General features: G+C 42.4%; 1 protein-coding gene and 1 pseudogene across 3 annotated transcripts in view; both read right to left on the reverse strand.

Moving 5' to 3' along the window:
• Window positions 1-18365, reverse strand: part of hgsnat (heparan-alpha-glucosaminide N-acetyltransferase) — a 40875-nt gene that overhangs the window by 21830 nt on the left and 680 nt on the right. For 2 of the 3 annotated variants that reach the window (XM_069925842.1, XM_069925843.1), the window contains exons 2-3: window positions 7642-7754; window positions 810-949 (exon numbers count right to left, since the gene is read on the reverse strand). In XM_069925842.1, coding sequence (XP_069781943.1) covers window positions 810-949; window positions 7642-7754 — 253 coding nt within the window. Of the gene's footprint in view, window positions 1-809; window positions 950-3560; window positions 3640-7641; window positions 7755-18365 lie in introns of those variants that run through there. The other variant, XM_069925844.1, reaches the window with a different exon arrangement.
• Window positions 15246-15333, reverse strand: LOC138759717 (U6 spliceosomal RNA; annotated as a pseudogene).

Genomic DNA, 18365 nt, shown 5'->3' on the forward strand with positions numbered 1-18365 from the left:
CTTGTCCTAACATTTCTTTTCCCTTTGCAACATTGTATCTTTTGTCATTTTGTTTTCACCTCATCACACTCTTCCGCTTATCATTTTCTTCTCATCCTTCTTTCGTGCATTTTAAAACTTTTTTTAAAAAGTTTTATTTTCCTCTAACCTGTTCCAATTCAATCTACCTGATACATTACCATTTTTTGTCTACAGATGTTGTGACCTCCTGAATATTTACAATATTTTCTATTTATCTCCTATACATATTGGTTCTATAACTTGGAGCTGAAGTAAGTGTCTCAATAAAGGGCTTTGGCTTGCATCGTGACCATTCTTTTTCTCTGACTGCTGCTGCTTGACCCATTGACTTCCTCCAAAAGACTTCAGTGGGAGAATACTGTCTACTTGCCTTGATGAGTGCTACTCACAAAAAGCTTCACATAACCAAGGCACAGCAGCCTACTACTCAAAACACTCATGTCCTGCATCACTAGTGCACAGAAGCTGTGACATGTACCATCTATAAAATGCATTGCAGTTATTTACTAAGAGTTCCGTCCTAAATCTGCCACCACTGCCAACAACACCAGGAAAATGGGAACACCACTTCCTGCACACCACCCTCACACAGTAATATATCACTTCATTATAATCAGGTCCAAATCTTGGAACTCCCTCATCAATAGTACTGAGAGGGTCTTCATTAAGAGCACTGCAGTGGTTCAAGTATGCGCCATCACCTTCCCAAAGGCAATTAAGAATAGGTAATAAATATTGGTCTTACCAACACTACCCAGGTACCAAAAGTGAATGAAATTAAAACTAACCTGCACACCTCTACTGTCATATTCAGTTGTAATGTGACTGCATGTTTGGTGTCAATGGCAAATGATGAATTCTTGGGGAGTTTTTGATGAAGTCCTAAATGCTTTTCTGAAGGCACATTGCCAAGTTTTTGAAACTTGCACTATGAAACAGAAAAAATAAGGAAATGTTAGAAATTGATTTACACTTTGGTTCACAAATTATTTTAACACATCATAAAGTTCAAGATTGCAAATGTAACCAAGACTGAAATCAGTCAGATTAGCACAAGAAAATTAAAATGTACTTGAGTTTCATCCCAAACTTTGTCCACTTATTATTTTCATACTATTGAGTTAACTCAACAACAATTTACAGGTGAGTTCCACTTTCTGCTGTGGCTTCAAAGCCACCTGTATCATGATTTTCTGCCACACAAAATCGGGACCCTTGTCACAACCTCCTCTTGCTGCTACCTTTAAGTAGAAGATACAGAAGTCTGAAGTCCATCACTTTTGGTTTCGCAAGTCTTTAATCTATCAACTATCAGGCTCTTCAACTTCCCCATACTACCCCAACCACAGCTATAAAGTAGTTTGGGAACACCAAAAGATCTATCTGCACTATTTAAACATCCCTTTTGCTCCTGCACTAACTGTGAATATTTATCAATTTATTCTTTTGCATTTAGAATTTCATTTTCTGTTTTGGAATATTGTAGTAATTTAATGGATACTACTGACTACTTATGTCTTGCTGCAGCAAATAGAATTTTGGTGCACCGAAAGGTACTTGTGGAGAAAGACAATAAACTCTCATTACTCATCACCTTCGCATCCATCTGGAAATGCAACTTTTTATTCTTTATCTCAGATTTTTCATTGGTAGAGATTTATAAATTCTGTCAAGGTGAATTTGAGTACCCAAAATGCTGTAACAGTGGGATCCCCCGAATGTGGCACCTTTATAATCTTAAAGTACTAATCATGTGTCATTTAATTTGATGCCCTTTCACATGGAAATATTAAGACAGAAGGTTAGGGAAAGGAGTTGGTCTAAAGGAGCATCTTAACAAGAGAGTGATAAATGGGCAGAAGGTTAGAGAAATTAAGAAGAAAACTGCAAAACTTAGAATTCTCAAAGCAATCGTGGAGCAACAAGTGAATTCAGGAATGAACTGAAAGCCAGAATTAGGGGAGTGAAAGCTGGACATATACAAGTCCCACAGAAATCTCTGATGCAGAATTTTCTAGTAAATGTCAGCAAGTCTGGCAGTGGAGTGCCACAGAGATAAGCATATCAAAAACTTTTTGTTAAACTTTATTTTCAAAGACTCATGCAAATGCAAACAAACAATACAAAACATTTTCTCTCCCCCCTCACCTTGTTCCCTCCCCCACCCCTTCCCTCAACTTATACAAACACAAAATTACATAAGAAAAACAGCGTAGCACCGATGGGATCCACGACCTTCCTCAAAGTTCAAGAACCCCGGGTGTTAAATTAACCATAAAGGGTAAATGATAAACAATAAAAATAAAACTAAAAATTAAAACGTGTTGTCTGTGCCACTACCTCAATTCACTCTCTCCTTATTTACCTGGCGGGATAACTCATTTCTTATCTCATTACTCAGGGTGGTGGGGAGGAAAAGATGGATGGATATAGATCATATCTGAGCTTCTATGTGCTTCAGATACGGCTCCCATACTTCAATGTGTCATTCTTCTTCCTCAAGTTATATAACTAATCTTCTCCAGGGGAATGCAACTCTGCATTTCCATATTGTATCGTGCAATACTAAGTTGAGAGTCAGATTTCCACGTTATATACCTCCTGGTTACCAACAAAGTGAACTTCACAAATTGAATTTGGTGCTTGAATAGACTAAACTGTACTTCACCATTATCTCCCAGAAGGAATAATTCCAGATCCTGTGGAAGGTCCACTTTTGTAATTTTTTTCAGTATGTCCCCAAGGTCTACCCAGAAGCCAGGTGGAGTGGACAAAGGTTCCTACCTCTAAACCGCATCTAAAGCATATTTCCGAGATTTCTGAATTTAATTTATGTATTTTTGCAGTGTGAGGTATAACTGATGCTATTTAGACCCAAGTCTTCCCACCAATGTTCATTAATTGTCCGACTCCCATCTTTCCCTCGACTGGTGTAGTCCCGGCTTCAGGCCCTCACTTTGGAATAAGAAATACATCCTAGAAATAAATGTAAACACATTCCCCTGTCGAATTAGAATCTCCTTGGCACTACACTTTAGTAGAGTCATTGTTGGTCCTAATTTATCTCTTAAAAAAGATCTTAATTGCAGGAAGCAGAAGGATGTTCTCAGAAAAAGGGAACAGTATTATGAGCTGGGGGAAAAGGTCCATAAAGTCTTGTCCTGGCAGGTTAGGGTAGAAGAGGTCTCAAGGACAATTCAAACAGGCGAAGGCAAGATTTCAAACAAACCAAAATAAATAAATGATACATTTAGTCAGTTCTTTAAAGAACTGTATAAATCAGAATCAGGGAGGACCCTGCAAAAATAGAGGATTTCTTTCTTGCATTGGAATTTACAAATTTGGATCAGGTGGAGAGGGGGGGGGGGGGGGGGGCTGGATGCCCCCTTCTTGAAAGGAGATTTAACACACTGTAAGTATTCTACAGGTGGGTAAATCCCCAGAAGAGGATGGGTTACCTGTAAAATTTTATAGAGAATTTAAGGACATTTTAATGCCCCTTCTTAAAAGGTGGTGGATCAGGCAGCAGAAAAACATACCCTCCCAGAGCCTTTTGAGCAGCAATTATCACAGTGATCCTGATAAAAGATATAGATCCATTGAAGCTCGACTCCTCCAGGCCTGTAACAGTATTGAACGCAGATTATAAAATTATAGCAAAAGCAATGGCCAATAGGTTGGCGAAACATCTGCCGAAATTGAAGAATCTGAATCAGGCTGGATTCATTCGAAAAATGCAAACTGTAGATAATGTAGCCGGTTTGCTTAATATAATACATATGGTACAGTCAGGGCAGGACCTGAATTCAGGTGGCTGAATCTCTGGATGCAGAGAAGGCAGTTTGGAGTGGGGCTTCCTGATTAAGGGACTGGGGAAATTTGGACTGGGACAAACATTTAGAAACTGGGTGAGAACATTGCATCACAAATCGCAGGCCAAAATGATCACAAACGAGCAGATGTTCCCGCTAAGTAGATCTTGTAGGCCCTTGACACCAGCTCTGTTTATATTGGCCATTGAGCCACTGGCGGAAACCATTCAGCAGGATCCAGACATAAAGGGGTTCAAGGTGGGCCAGGTGGAACATAAAATCAATCTACTTGCTGACGATGTGTTAGTATATTTGACGACCCTGGGTCTCATTGGCCAAACTGAGGACCACACTGGATGATTATGGAAAGATCTCAGAATTTAAAGTAAAGTTGGACAAAAGTGAGATTATTCCTTTGACTACTGGCGATTATAGACCAAACCAACAGGAAAGTCAATTTAATTGGCCACAGGAAGGCATTAAATACCTGGGGATAAAAGTGGACAAAGATTTATGAAATGTATACAAGTTAAATTATCTCCCTTTGCTCCGGAAGATTGAGGAAGACTTGGTTAGATGGAGAGCTCTGCCCATAACATTAGTGGGTAGAGTGAATTGTATAAGAATGAAGGTGATGCCACAACTGCAATATCTTTTTCAAACACTGTGTCCAGAGCTTCTTCAAGATGCTCAATGGACGTGTCAGAAACTTTTTGTGGAGTGGGAATGTGGACATAGTCTCCATGGAGAAGTTGACATGGAAATATAAATTAGGGGGTCGAAAACTGCCAGATTTCAAGAAATATTATTGGGTGTCCCAGATGAGGTTTATCGCATCACTGTTTGAGGGATGGGCGGGGCCTTCTGGGCACAATTAGACTACACATGATAGGGGAAAGGATAGCACGAGAGTTTATATACAAACGGAACACCAAATTAATTCCCAAAAAGACTGATAACCCCATATATAAAAAAATGCTAGATGTGGAAAAAAAAATACATCGATGTATTAGATTGAAGGTGGGACCGTCTCCCAATATGCCTTTGACCCTGAAAAATTCAATACCCATGACATTGGGCAACAAGATCCTGGACACCTGGTGCCAAAAAGGGATGAGGTGAATCGAGAATTGTTATGATCAGGAGCAGGCTAATGTCATTCGAACTGTTGAGGATCAAATTTGAATTATCCAATATTTCCCAACATTTCACAGTAGAAAAAATGCCTTGTATGCCATGTAAAAGACAGCTCTTGTATAAGATGACCACCAGAATTTCCACTTAATGCAAGTTTTGAGCTAATAGTCTCTGTACAAGACTACCCCAACTCTGGGTCTTACGGCTGACCAGTGAAGTGATGCTGTCATAATATTTTAAAAGCAAATTACCCAGTAATGATTTAAATTTTATGAGCATATTTTAAATTAAACCACCTTTAACAGGCCATTTAAAGCCTGTTAAAGGTGATGGACCCCTCAGGGAAGTGCTGAGACTTTGCTGCCAAGGTTATAGGGAGTGCTACAGAGTGGTCGATGGAGTAAGTCACAATCTACAGAGCTCATGCGAATTCTATTAATAAATTATTATTTAGCAGCAATCCAGGCAGTGTCCAACAATTTGATGATAGTTGGCAATGCTTTGAAGTAAAAGGGATGGAATTTGAAGTGCTGAAATGCCTAGCAAGAAGGCTAAAAGGGGAGACAGCATTCAAAAGCCCCAGAAGACCCTATCCAGCAGACAAAATACTCAGCCTTGCCTGATCGTGTCTCCCTGAGCAGCCCACCGTCAGACCAGGAAAAACAAGTGCCTGACTTTGAGCGGCTAAAGCAAGAAGTGCTGACTGAACTTTGTAAAGACATTGCAAAAACCATTAAAATGGAGATAATAATGTATTAGAGAAGCTGGCTGTCCTTAAGTCAGGGCTACAAACCAAAAACAATTCATGGTCAAAAAAGTATCCACAGACACAAAACTGAGAGAAATTAAAGATACCGTTGGGGAGATAAAACGTTCAATGTCGGGGTGTAGTGATGACATCTGCTCAATGCAAAAAAAAAATTAAAGGCTTCACCACTGATACGATAAAGCTGGAGAATGTGAGGATTCAGAAGCGAGGTGTCAGAGAAATAGCATCAAGATAGTGGGATTTCCCAAAGGAACCAACAGCATGAGTAAAAGGCAGTATAAGCTTTATTAAAAGAGGCATTCGAATTAGATAAAGAGCCACTGGTGAACCGAGCACATGGCAACTTACTGCTGATACCAAGGCTGGGGGAGCGCCCATGGGCTACTGTGGCCAGAATTCACTATTACAGTGATTGTGTGGATGTCCTGTGCCTTGCCAGAGAACACAAGGTAAAACTGAAGTTTTTCCCAATCTTACTGAGAATGTGGCCAGAGTGAAAATCAACGATACAAATCTGGAACTGCGTACTTTGCAGCCCGGCTACAGATCACTTATGGCAATGAGGTGAAGAATTTCCTCTCAGCTAAAGAAGCGAGAGTATATGTCAAGACATTGAAAAACAACTGATTAAAAAGCAAGTGCAATGGGGCACATCCACTTGTTGGCCATTCTTATTTTAATCTGTAGTTATCAAACTTAATAAGGTTGTTAAGGCAGACTTCTAAGACTTGTATAATATGGCATTACTACTGTTAAATTTATATGCAAATTTACTGGGCTTAGTTACGTAGAGCTGACTGATGTACCTGGCAATATGCTTGTTTGTACATTCTCCCTGTATCTGCATGGGTTTTCCCCCCCAGGGCTCCAGTTTCTTCCCACTCTCCAAAACGTATTGGGAGCTGTAGGTCAATTGGGTGTGATTGGCGGTACGGGCTCATAGGTCGAAAGAGCCTGTTACCGTGCTGTATGTCTACATTTAAATTTAAAAGTTCTTTTACAAATATTTATGTTTGCCCTTTTTTTTTTAAAAAAAAAACTTACATTTTGTTCATTGTACAACACAATGTTTAAAATGATACAGCAGGGTAGTTTTAGGATCAGGCCTTTATTATGTCATCATTCCAGTAACACCATAATATCAGCAAATCAGGTTCTCCACACCTGGATGGGTAACCTTGTGCTTTGAACTGCCATCAGCAAGATCTGTCCCACAAAAATAGAGCCACACCACAGCTTCAAAAATGACTACACAGAGATTAAACTCTTCAAATTACTTTAATTTCTTTTTATTACTTTCAAAGATTCTTAATATCAAGATATCTGCACAATGAAATTAACCAAATCACAAATTAAAAACAGATTTATGATGATACAATTAATAGCCATTTGGCCTTTCAAGTTGATGCTGGCCCCTTTCCAGCATCGAGTACACCTTGTCTTGTTAAAGTCAGTCCGCACTATAATAAAACAAACAGCAGAAACAGCAAACCAATTAAGCGTACAACAGTTTCTTCATTTAACCTTGGTAACGCAAGTGGAAGTGAGTGGTGATAAGAAAAAAGTTTAGCAACTGGTTCTCTACAATGAACCCCACTCAAAGCATCGGAGTGTTCACTGTACGTTTATACACCTTTGGGCAGGGGTCTGCGTGAGAACTTTACAAGTTTCACACACCTGGCAATTTTGTGTTTACAACAACAGATTACCCTGCGATGTCTGGAAACATCCAGGAAATATCAGTGTTCTTTACTCGAGGTAAATTGACATTCTTGTGGAGTTAGCTACCATTTTGTTCTTACTTTCCATAGTTTAATTCTGTTGTTGCAAAAGAGCCCTCTGGAATGCACATTGATAACCCAGATGCAATAATTAGTAGGACAGAATATGCTTTATACTCACCTGATAGCAGTGGTCTGATAGCCAGGAGACAATGAGCTCATCAGACAATTCATTATAAACACTTAAACCAGCCTGGTCCATCTCAAGTTTATGACGCTTTCCGCCAGGCAACTCTGTCATGATAAAAAAAAATTCAAAGTCTGATATGACTCACAAAAATTTTGAACTTCCGGTTACTTCAAAATTTCCCAGATACCAGCTCAATGGTTCAGATATTATGAAACAACATCCAAAATAAAGATGGCTAATTTGCTCTTTTCAATCTCTTGACTCTAATTTCTAATGAGAGCCTGATCAGAAGCTACTGTCAATGCACTTTAACTATAACATATTGAGGAATGTAACCCAACTAAAGACTTGGGAACACTATGTCAACTCCAAGCATAGAAGCTGAGCAATTTAAAATGCATTTAAATTTTGAATGAAAGGCAACTATTAGAATGTACTAAGAAAATATAAGAAAACCATAGTAAGAAAATTACCAGATCACTGAAAATTCATCTATTTCTCCAATGCCATACTGGAGAAGGCATTCTGCCATTTTGCCCAGTCTGACCCATTTCTAATTCCAGGTTTAATATGGTTGACTCTTAACTATCAGGCTCTCAGATGTACTACCTTCTTATTGGCAATTTTATGGCTATAAAAGGGGATTATCAGAGACCAAGTATTCTGCAGCAAGCATCTCACCTCTTCATCCCTAAAAGATTTCTCATGTTATGAAATACTCTCCACTTGCCTACACAGGTCTTCTTCAGTCTTGGCAGACTTGTTCTCACTTTGTTTTTGTGTTCTGAAGTGAATGGTGAGGATAACATGGAAATTACAGACTCTTCCAGAGAGGGTGGGTGGGTGGTTTGCGAAATAGCACACCATCTGCCTCCTACACAAGGCTTCCACATGTTCTTGAGATATGGATTCAAGCTCCAATGCTAACAAAGCTCAACACTATTCATACCAAGCAATCTGATCAGCACCTAATTCAACATGCTACCAGTTCATCATAGCAAATGCTTGAACCTGTGGCTGAAAGTAGTGAGTCAGCTTTCTACAATCAAAGACTATAAAAGTTGGCCTTGTCAGCAGCATCCATATTCCATAAAGAAAAATAACATGTAAAGTGTACTCCAGCAACTCAACAAGTTGCATCTTCTACCTGATCTGAGCCCAACAGAACCCAAACACATGTGTTAAGTTAGGTCAAAAGTATAATTCTGAAGAAATGTTTGGGTGTGTACTATGCCAACTCTGTACACATCCAGGTTAAGATGATTTGTAAAAAGTTTAAGAATGTAACTTTAAAAGGATCCTATATTAAAAAACCCTGACAAGTACTCGTACCAGCTTATGGTCAGGATTTCACTTCAAACCAAAGCACATCTCTATTTCAAAGGTCTCCTAAACAGGATCTCCCAAATCTGTGACCTTTATCAAGTAACAGGATACATGGGGACTCCACATTGTTCATTCCTTTCAACTAGCGTTGCACTTTTTACTCCCAACCCAGAAATTTCCTGTCCAATGGCTCTGTAACAGAAGCAGGCCACCACCATTTTGACAAGAGCAATCAGAAATTGGGTAACAAATGCCTTGCCAATGACAAGCAGAGATGAGATACAACTGAGAAAAATCTCTGAAATTCCACTGTTCCACCATATAGCTTGTGTTCCCACACATCTCCCTCATGCCATTGTAGCTCTCTTGTTTAGGCACAATATATTGGTTTTATACTGTACTTACACACCTTCCATTTGTTGGAGAAATTCATTCATTCTGTGATCACTCTTTTCGAGCAGATACCCAACTACAAGATCATTAACTTTACCATCTCATTGCACAGGAATGATAACATGTTCCTTTGTCAGTTCAGTAACCCTCTGTTCAAGGAAGCAACAGATATTTTTTTGAAGTCCTTCTCAAGACTGCCTCAACCAACTTGATTCATCTAGTCTATGTGCAAGTTAAAGCCCCTATGACAATTGCCCTTCCATTCATCAGATATTTTTGATTTATTGCCTGTGCCATTGTTAACGCTATTACTTGGTGGATACTAGAAAGCTCCCACCAATGCTGTTTTCTCCCACATACTATTTCTAATCTCCACCCATATGGATTCAACACTCCGCTCCTTCTATTATCTCTCACGATCACCTTGACCTCTCCCTTAATTAAGAAGCTACCTCACCTCCCTTATTTACCTATCCTTCCAAGTTCCCTGATATCCTTGAATATTTAATTCCCAATCATTTCCACCCTGCAACTATAATGGCCCAACTGAATCATACCCATCTGTACTGATTTGCACCGCAGGTTCAAGAACCTGGTTTTGAAATGTGACTTTCAGATAAAATGTCTTTACACACATTATTCTTTTAGAATCTCATGATCTTAGTCACTTTTTTTTATTTTTGTTCTTTTAGTCTCAGAATTGTTTCCCTGCGTTTCTACATGACTTTCCATCCCCCTGCCATGTTGTAGTTCTGACAAGATGATTATTCTTCACGTATGCTATAAACGGATGTGTGCATGCTCAGACACACACTAAGTTTTGTTCTACATCATTTCAATTTCCTTTCCTTTACAATTAAAAAGCATAATTACTTGCAAGTTATCCAAGTCCATTATTATTAGTAGGAAACACTAACTAAAGTGACAGCAGGTTAATCACAATCCCTTTTAAACAGAAAACTACTTACAGACAAGTACAAATTCTACATTTATTCCAGCAATCAGTTACCACATACATCATTTACATCAAAAACGACTCTGTATTCATCTTAAAAATTTGACACGGTTGGATAGATTTTTACAAACTGGGGGAATTAAGAGATATGGGATAGGTGGAGTTGTGCCCATCAGATCAGCCATGATCCCATTGAATGGCAGAGTTAAGTCGATGGGGTGGATGACCTACTCTTGCTCTTCTGTTCTTAAAAAAAATTGCAGATGCTGAAAATTTAAAATATGGAATAAACTGCAAATGGAAAATATTAAAGAGATTTTCATCACAATTATGTAAAACTGAAGGGAAATGTGTGAAAGGTTATTTAGCCAGTTACTCTACCAATATCCATCCTCAACCGATGGTCAGAACACTTCCAATCTCTTTTCAGTGCCAACCGCTCAGTCCAAGATTCCGCCCTGCTCCAGCTGCCTCAGCCCCTAAGGCTAGAGCTGGATGAGGTCCTCACCCAGGATGAGACATATAAGGCAATTGAACAACTGAAAAGTGGCAAAGCAGCAGGTATGGATGGAATCCCCCCCAGAGGTCTGGAAGGCTGGCGGCAAAACTCTGCATGTCAAACTGCATGAGTTTTTCAAGCTTTGTTGGGTCCAAGTAAAACTGCCTCAGGACCTTCGTGATGCCATCATCATCACCCTGTACAACAACAAAGGCGAGAAATCAGACTGCTCAAACTACAGGGGAATCACGCTGCTCTCCATTGCAGGCAAAATCTTCGCTAGGATTCTTCTAAATAGAATAATACCTAGTGTCGCTGAGAATATTCTCCCAGAATCACAGTGCGGCTTTCGCGCAAACAGAGGAACTACTGACATGGTCTTTGCCCTCAGACAGCTCCAAGAAAAGTGCAGAGAACAAAATAAAGGACTCTACATCACCTTTGTTGACCTCACCAAAGCCTTCGACACCGTGAGCAGGAAAGGGCTTTGGCAAATACTAGAGCGCATCGGATGCCCCCCAAAGTTCCTCAACATGGTTATCCAACTGCACGAAAACCAACAAGGTCGGGTCAGATACAGCAATGAGCTCTCTGAACCCTTCTCCATTAACAATGGCGTGAAGCAAGGCTGTGTTCTCGCACCAACCCTCTTTTCAATCTTCTTCAGCATGATGCTGAACCAAGCCATGAAAGACCTCAACAATGAAGACGCTGTTTACATCCGGTACCGCACGGATAGCAGTCTCTTCAATCTGAGGCGCCTGCAAGCTCACACCAAGACACAAGAGAAACTTGTCCGTGAACTACTCTTTGCAGACGATGCTGCTTTAGTTGCCCATTCAGAGCCAGCTCTTCAGCGCTTGACGTCCTGTTTTGCGGAAACTGCCGAAATGTTTGGCCTGGAAGTCAGCCTGAAGAAAACGGAGGTCCTCCATCAGCCAGCTCCCCACCATGACTACCAGCAGGCACACAAAACTCAAAACGGTCAACCAGTTTACCTATCTCGGCTGCACCATTTCATCAGATGCAAGGATTGACAACGAAATATAGACTTTGGAAGACTACACAAAAGAGTCTGGAAAAACAACCAATTGAAAAACCTCACAAAGATAAGCGTATACAGAGCCGTTGTCATACCCACACTCCTGTTTGGCTCCGAATCATGGGTCCTCTACCGGCATCACCTACGGCTCCTAGAACGCTTCCACCAGCGTTGTCTCCGCTCCATCCTCAACATTCATTGCAGCGCCTTCATCCCTAACATCGAAGTACTCGAGATGGCAGAGGTCGACAGCATCGAGTCCACGCTGCTGAAGATCCAGCTGCGTTGGGTGGGTCACGTCTCCAGAATGGAGGACCATCGCCTTCCCAAGATCGTGTTATATGGCGAGCTCTCCACTGGCCACCGTGACAGAGGTGCACCAAAGAAGAGGTACAAGGACTGCCTAAAGAAATCTCTTGGTGCCTGCCACATTGACCACCGCCAGTGGGCTGATATCGCCTCAAACCGTGCATCTTGGCGCCTCACAGTTCGGCGGGCAGCAACCTCCTTTGAAGAAGACCGCAGAGCCCACCTCACTGACAAAAGACAAAGGAGGAAAAACCCAACACCCAACCCCAACCAATTTTCCCCTGCAATCGCTGCAACCGTGTCTGCCTGTCCCGCATCGGACTTGTCAGCCACAAACGAGCCTGCAGCTAACGTGGACATTTACCCCCTCTATAAATCTTCGCCCGCAAAGCCAAGCCAAAGAAAGAAGATCTATCAAATATCAGAAATGCACAGTAGAAAAATTGTGGTGAATTATTAATTGAAATATTTTTAGCCTGGTGAACAATAGATGGAATTTAAGGTCTACTGCTTTAGGCCAGCCAACACATATGTCAGCATACAAGCAGAAACTTATGACTTGTATCCTGCTAAATGAATCCTGTATATTTCAGGAAGTTAAATGATCATGGATCATTGTTTCGCTGTCAAACCAGCTTACCTGCTCTCATTTATAACATGTGACTTGACTCCTGGTTACAGGCTATTATAATCCAAACAAAATCTCAGACTGGACCAACATTCATGCTCAACACAACCCTAAACATCAACAATTGAAGAGTCAATAGACGCATTCTGAACCCTCTCCCACTATTATAAAGGAGGAAAAACAGCGAATTTATTTACAGCATGATGATATATCCAACCAAAAATAAACTTTATAATCCACCTTAAGACACCAAATGTGAGTTGTGCATTCTTGATTGAGTCAGGAACCTCTGGATGCAAGTTACTCTGAGATCCAGATAAAATTAATCTCAGTACTCACATGTTTATAAGGGAATGCTGTACTATCAAAACATGCATCGATAAAGGGTCCCGAACAGAAACAAAAGCCCCTTTCACACTTGCTTCCCATTAAATTAGCCATTCAGTGCCCTGGGATGGGAATAGGAGTTTGGCTTTTCACACTTGACCACTCCTAACTGGGACTCTGAACACTTTCACACTTACAAGGAGCCATCCCTGGGGTTAGGACTGTTCTACCCTCTACCGGTGGCACTGTTGCAAGTTGTACAGAGTAGCTGTACAGACTAGAGGCACAGGCTGCTAGCTCAGGTATCACAAAAGAATGTTTTTTTTAAAACTCGCACACTTGCTTTTCAGGCCGAGACGGAACGCACATACATCCTGCTGCTTGCGTTAAGCTGACGCAAGTACGCACGCCAAAATCTGGCCTGGAATGAAAGAGATGGATGTGCTCCTCCATGTTTGCCACGGCTGCCCCGCTGACCGTGCGTAAAAAGCAGGGCCAGTTCATCCTGGCACACCTGTGCAATGTTGCACTGCCCCCACCCCCAACCCCCACAGAATTGGCACCGGTAGGGTCCTGCTACGCTGATGGCAGGTGTTGTTGCTTCGACAGCGTGCTGGCTGCTAGACTCTGACTGGCACTGATATGTCAAAGTGTGCGGGCTTCAAGTAGTCCACAGTGAAAAGCTCCACTCTGTCCCCGATTTCCAAGCCAAAAGTGGAACTGCGGAGCACTCTGTAGGGTCCCTTGTAGGGACACTGAAAAGGTGCTCTGTGACCACCCCTGCGTACAAAAACATAAGCACAATTCATGAGGTTACGAGTAAGATGGGAGGGAAGCTAGCAGCGTTGTGAGGGTGGAGGGGGTGTCAGAGATTCCAGCTTGTCCCTTAGCACTCTAGAGTGCTCCCTGGATCCTGGGTTGGGCCAGAATTGACCTGGAACGGGAAGAGGCTCCCTTTCAAGCAACATGTAGATCGTCTTTTGGGGCCATAATGATACCCAGGAGGACCCAATGGAGCTCGTCTGGCCACTTTGGACCTTTGAGTCGCGCCATGAGGGCTGATTTCAGGTGTCAGTGGAAATGCTCTACCAGGCCACTGGACTGAGGGTGATGGGAAGTTGTGGTGTAGCTGGGTCCCCAGTTCAGAAAGTTCACCCCATAAGGTGGTGGTGGTTATGTGGGCCGTGACGCTGAAACAGGAGATCCAGATGGACAAGAAAACACTGGCGCACGTGTCAGCAGCTATGTCGGGAGGGGGGTGGGGGGCATTGCCTCCGACCACAGAGTGAATCTGTCCACCATGGTGAGCAGGTAGAGGTATCCCCTCAAGACAGGCAAGGGACCCACAATGTCCACGTGAACTGCCACTGAAACGCAGGGGTATGCGCTTCCAGCCAAAGATCCAGATGGTCAAGTTCTTGGCTGCTTGTAGGGCGAGGCCATCTGGTCTCGTGCGCATTTCCAGTGAAGTCAGTGTAATGACATTTATCTCTGCTCCTGTATCAGTAAGGAACCTGCAGCCCGAGATGCTGTCCAACACATGAAGCAGGCTGATCTGTCGGCCAGCCGCTGCTAATGGTATCTGATCCGCTTGTTTCCCTGAAACAAGCAGGGTTGTCGACATTTTTGTGCCTTGGCCCCACAACGTTGATGGCAGAAAAACAGACGCTGATCTGTGGGGACTTGGCTCAGGTGGCTGGTGCGACACTCTGATGGGAGGTGGAGGGCTTGTTTTCTGGGCGGACTCGTGCTACAGCCTGATCACTCGGTTAACCGACTCGGCGGTCTCGCATTTGGTGCGCTAGAGGACATCGGCCTTTGCTGTGACTTTATGTGGGTCACTAAAATCAGCATCCGTGAACAAGAACCTGATATCCTCCGGCATTTGCTCCAGGAAGGCTTGCTCAAACATGAGGTGGGTCTTATTGCCCTCTGCCAGTTTAAGCATTTCATCCATAAGTCTGGATGGCATCCTGTCCCTCAGGCCGTCTAAGTGCAGGAGTCTAGCAGCTCTCTCGTTTCAGGAAAGGCCTTATGTGCTGATAAAGTGGCATTTTTTAAAGCCATATATTTACCCTCTTCCAGTAGAGCTTGGATTTTTTTATTTCTTTTTTTTAAAAAGATGGAATGCTTCATGAATTTGCTTGTCATCCTTGTGTAGGGGCTTGTTCCAATTTTAGTATATGCGCTGCCAAAGCGAGCACAGAGCTTGGATGAGGTCGTCTATGCAGGCGGCAGTCTCCTGGTCAAGAGAGCTAATGACGAAGAAATACCTCGTTGAATCGGGTGATTTGCTTAATCTGGAACTGAGCCTCTGCCTGGCCAAACCAAGTGCAGGGCCGGTTATCCAGAAGGTTGGTAGCTTTATGCCTTCTGCTGTGGGGTGCATCTTGTTGAGTCTTCAGAGAGTGGAGACTCTTCGGGGTCACCAATGTTGCGAGTTGTGAGAGAGTGACTGTACAGACTAGAGATGCAGGCTGCTAGCTCGGGTATCACAATGAAATGTTTATTTAAAACTCACGTGCTTGCTTTTCAGGCCAAGAGTCAGACAGCACGTACATCATGCCGCTTGTATCACGCTGATGCAAGTGCGCCCACCAACTTCTGGCCTAGACCAAAAGAGATGGATGTGCGGCGGCTGCCCCGCTGACCGCGCGTAACAAGCGGGGCCAATTTGTCCCAGCACACCTATGTGTCGCCACAACGTCATGACACATTGAGTGATGGTGGACCTGCCCTATTTCCTGATAATGTATTATGATCTTTATTTTGAACAAAATTAATCATGCCCAAGTATAACATAATTAAGCTTTATATACAGCACAGTATGAACCCTTTGGCCCCTATTGATGTGGTGGTGACCTATAGAAACCTTTATAAGGGACTATGGAAAGTACTAGCAATAAATAGCAGTTGCCAACAATCTTTAAATGGGGTGGGAAAGTTGGTAGCGCTATCGTGTATAATTTATACTGCGTTGGAAAGTTGGTAACACTATAGCATACAATTTATAAATATCATGGTGTGATGGAATATTTGGAAATGTTTTTGAGAGATAAATTGGTAAAATTAGAGAAGGCTACATACATACTTTAAAACAGATCTTATTTGAAATACTGAATTCATATACAGTGACTTTACAGAAACTATGGAGAAAGCTATGTACATTTCACAAGTAGGTGCTAATTGAAATGATGTCATGAAATGAATGTACTGGAATCAGGTCATCTGTCTTGGGCCTTTTTGCAAGGCTTCTGACCTCTGCAAAGTGCTCACTCAAAGGTCATTGAGAGGTTTGTTTACCTAAAACAACAGAAAGGAGCAAGAAGACTGATTCCTATTGATTGCTGGAGAAGTAGGGGGTTTTTGCAAGTGAGAGAGGACACATGGCTGGGTGTTTGGAGTCTGAGTTAGAGAGAGAGAGAGAGAGAGAGAGAGGCACAGAGCTGAAACAAACAGGAGAAGCTTGTTGGAACTGAAACAGAAGCTCCAGAGTGGCGAATGGCTGAAAGTGCTATCTGTCTGATGTTTCTCTTGGAATAAGCAGAACAGAAAGAAACTATGTGTTGCCTGAAAGAAAGAGGTTATCGTCTGGAGAACCCTGATGGGGCAAGTTTCATCAGCAAGACATTGAGGTGACTAAGAGTGGTATCCCAGTTGTGGAAATCCTGGAACAACACATTACTCTCTGCAACCTACAAGAACCTTCCTGAGTGGTAACCATTTACCTTTTGAGCACCAAAGCCTGGTGAACTTTAGATATGTTAAATTCTGTGCATAGTATAAGAATTGCCTGCAACCAGTGAACTTGGAAGAATGAGAAGTGAGATTGAACTGTCAACCAAAGAACTTTCTTAAATTTACACCCACATTACATACATGTGCACTTAGAATTAGGAGGTTGAGATGGGTTCATTAAGTTAATAGTGATGTTAAAGTTTGATTCTGTTTTCATGTTTAAAGATAACTAAAAACAACTTTTGTTTAAGTAACTATTTGTAGTAGTGAATATCTATTGTTGCTGGGTTTTGGGGTCCTTTGGGCTCGTAACAATGGGAAAAATTGAAAAATAGATGGCGGGCCTGTTCTCCCAGAACTCCATGCAGCTGTATGCCCGGCTACAAGCACGGAGCATTCATGGAGGGGTTTCTCTGCCGCACAGCATTCTGGGAAGTCAGGTCCGCCATTGCTTTTTCCCAGTCTTTACAAATTGTACACTGTAGCGCTACCAACTTTCCCACACTGTTTAAAAATTGTCCGCTATTGCTATTTCTTCTCTCTTCCACTGCAACTTTCCCACAACATTATTACCTTCATTGTAATCTTTTATTCCTTCACATTCACTCATGCAAAAACTTGGGTCATTTCAATTCCACAATGCAATTACCCATTTCACACTTGCCTGATTGCAACATCAGCATCAACAGACACTGGGGATTTTACTAGGGATCAAGGCCATCAACCCGCGCCAGAGTTGAGCTGATTTTGCTTTTACATTTACGCTGCCCACCATCAACACCAACAGGGAGATCATCAGCACAAACACTAGGCCCAGGCTCAAGCCGGCCTGCTCTATCAGCTCTCCTGTCTCGGCCTGGCTACTCCAGCTCGGCATCTCCGAATTGGACTCCTTGCCTTGCTTTTACATTTTAAAGGCCGATTGGCAATTCAATCCTGGGATCACTTGCAAGTGTGAAAGGGGCTAATAGATACTGCGTGACCTTGATCCTCCAGCTTCTCACTCCTTACTGACAAACTTCCAGCCTCTGATTAAACATTAAATGATGAAACCATGGGTGTTCACAGAGTTGAAAAAAAACCCAAATAGTGCAAAAATGAAGAGCAGGGAGGGACTACTACTTCCTCATACACCTACTGCACTAGTGACTGCACAATGGCAATGATATGGCCTAAACATCAGCCACGCTTTAATTCCTCTGCACCCCACCTCCCACAACCCTTGGCAGGGTCCACAGGTACCTGCTGTGGCCAGTTCATTCCGGATCCCTAACCACAACCTCACAGGGCTTGTGGAGAATCATGCTCCAACCTCACTGGGGTCCCGCCCCCACCCTTGCCCCACCCTTGCCCCTCCCCATGTGTATTTCCCCATCTCCTTGTTTGAACTTAAGCATCTCTTCCTTCCCACTCCCCCACGATCAGACTCCTCCCTACCACTCCATTCCCCCCCCCCCCCACCTTTTGCGGGATTTAGCGCATTCCCTCTTCTCCCATC

Source organism: Narcine bancroftii, chromosome 3 (genome assembly GCF_036971445.1).
Source record: "Narcine bancroftii isolate sNarBan1 chromosome 3, sNarBan1.hap1, whole genome shotgun sequence".
In the NCBI taxonomy this organism is placed as follows: Eukaryota; Metazoa; Chordata; class Chondrichthyes; order Torpediniformes; family Narcinidae; genus Narcine; species Narcine bancroftii.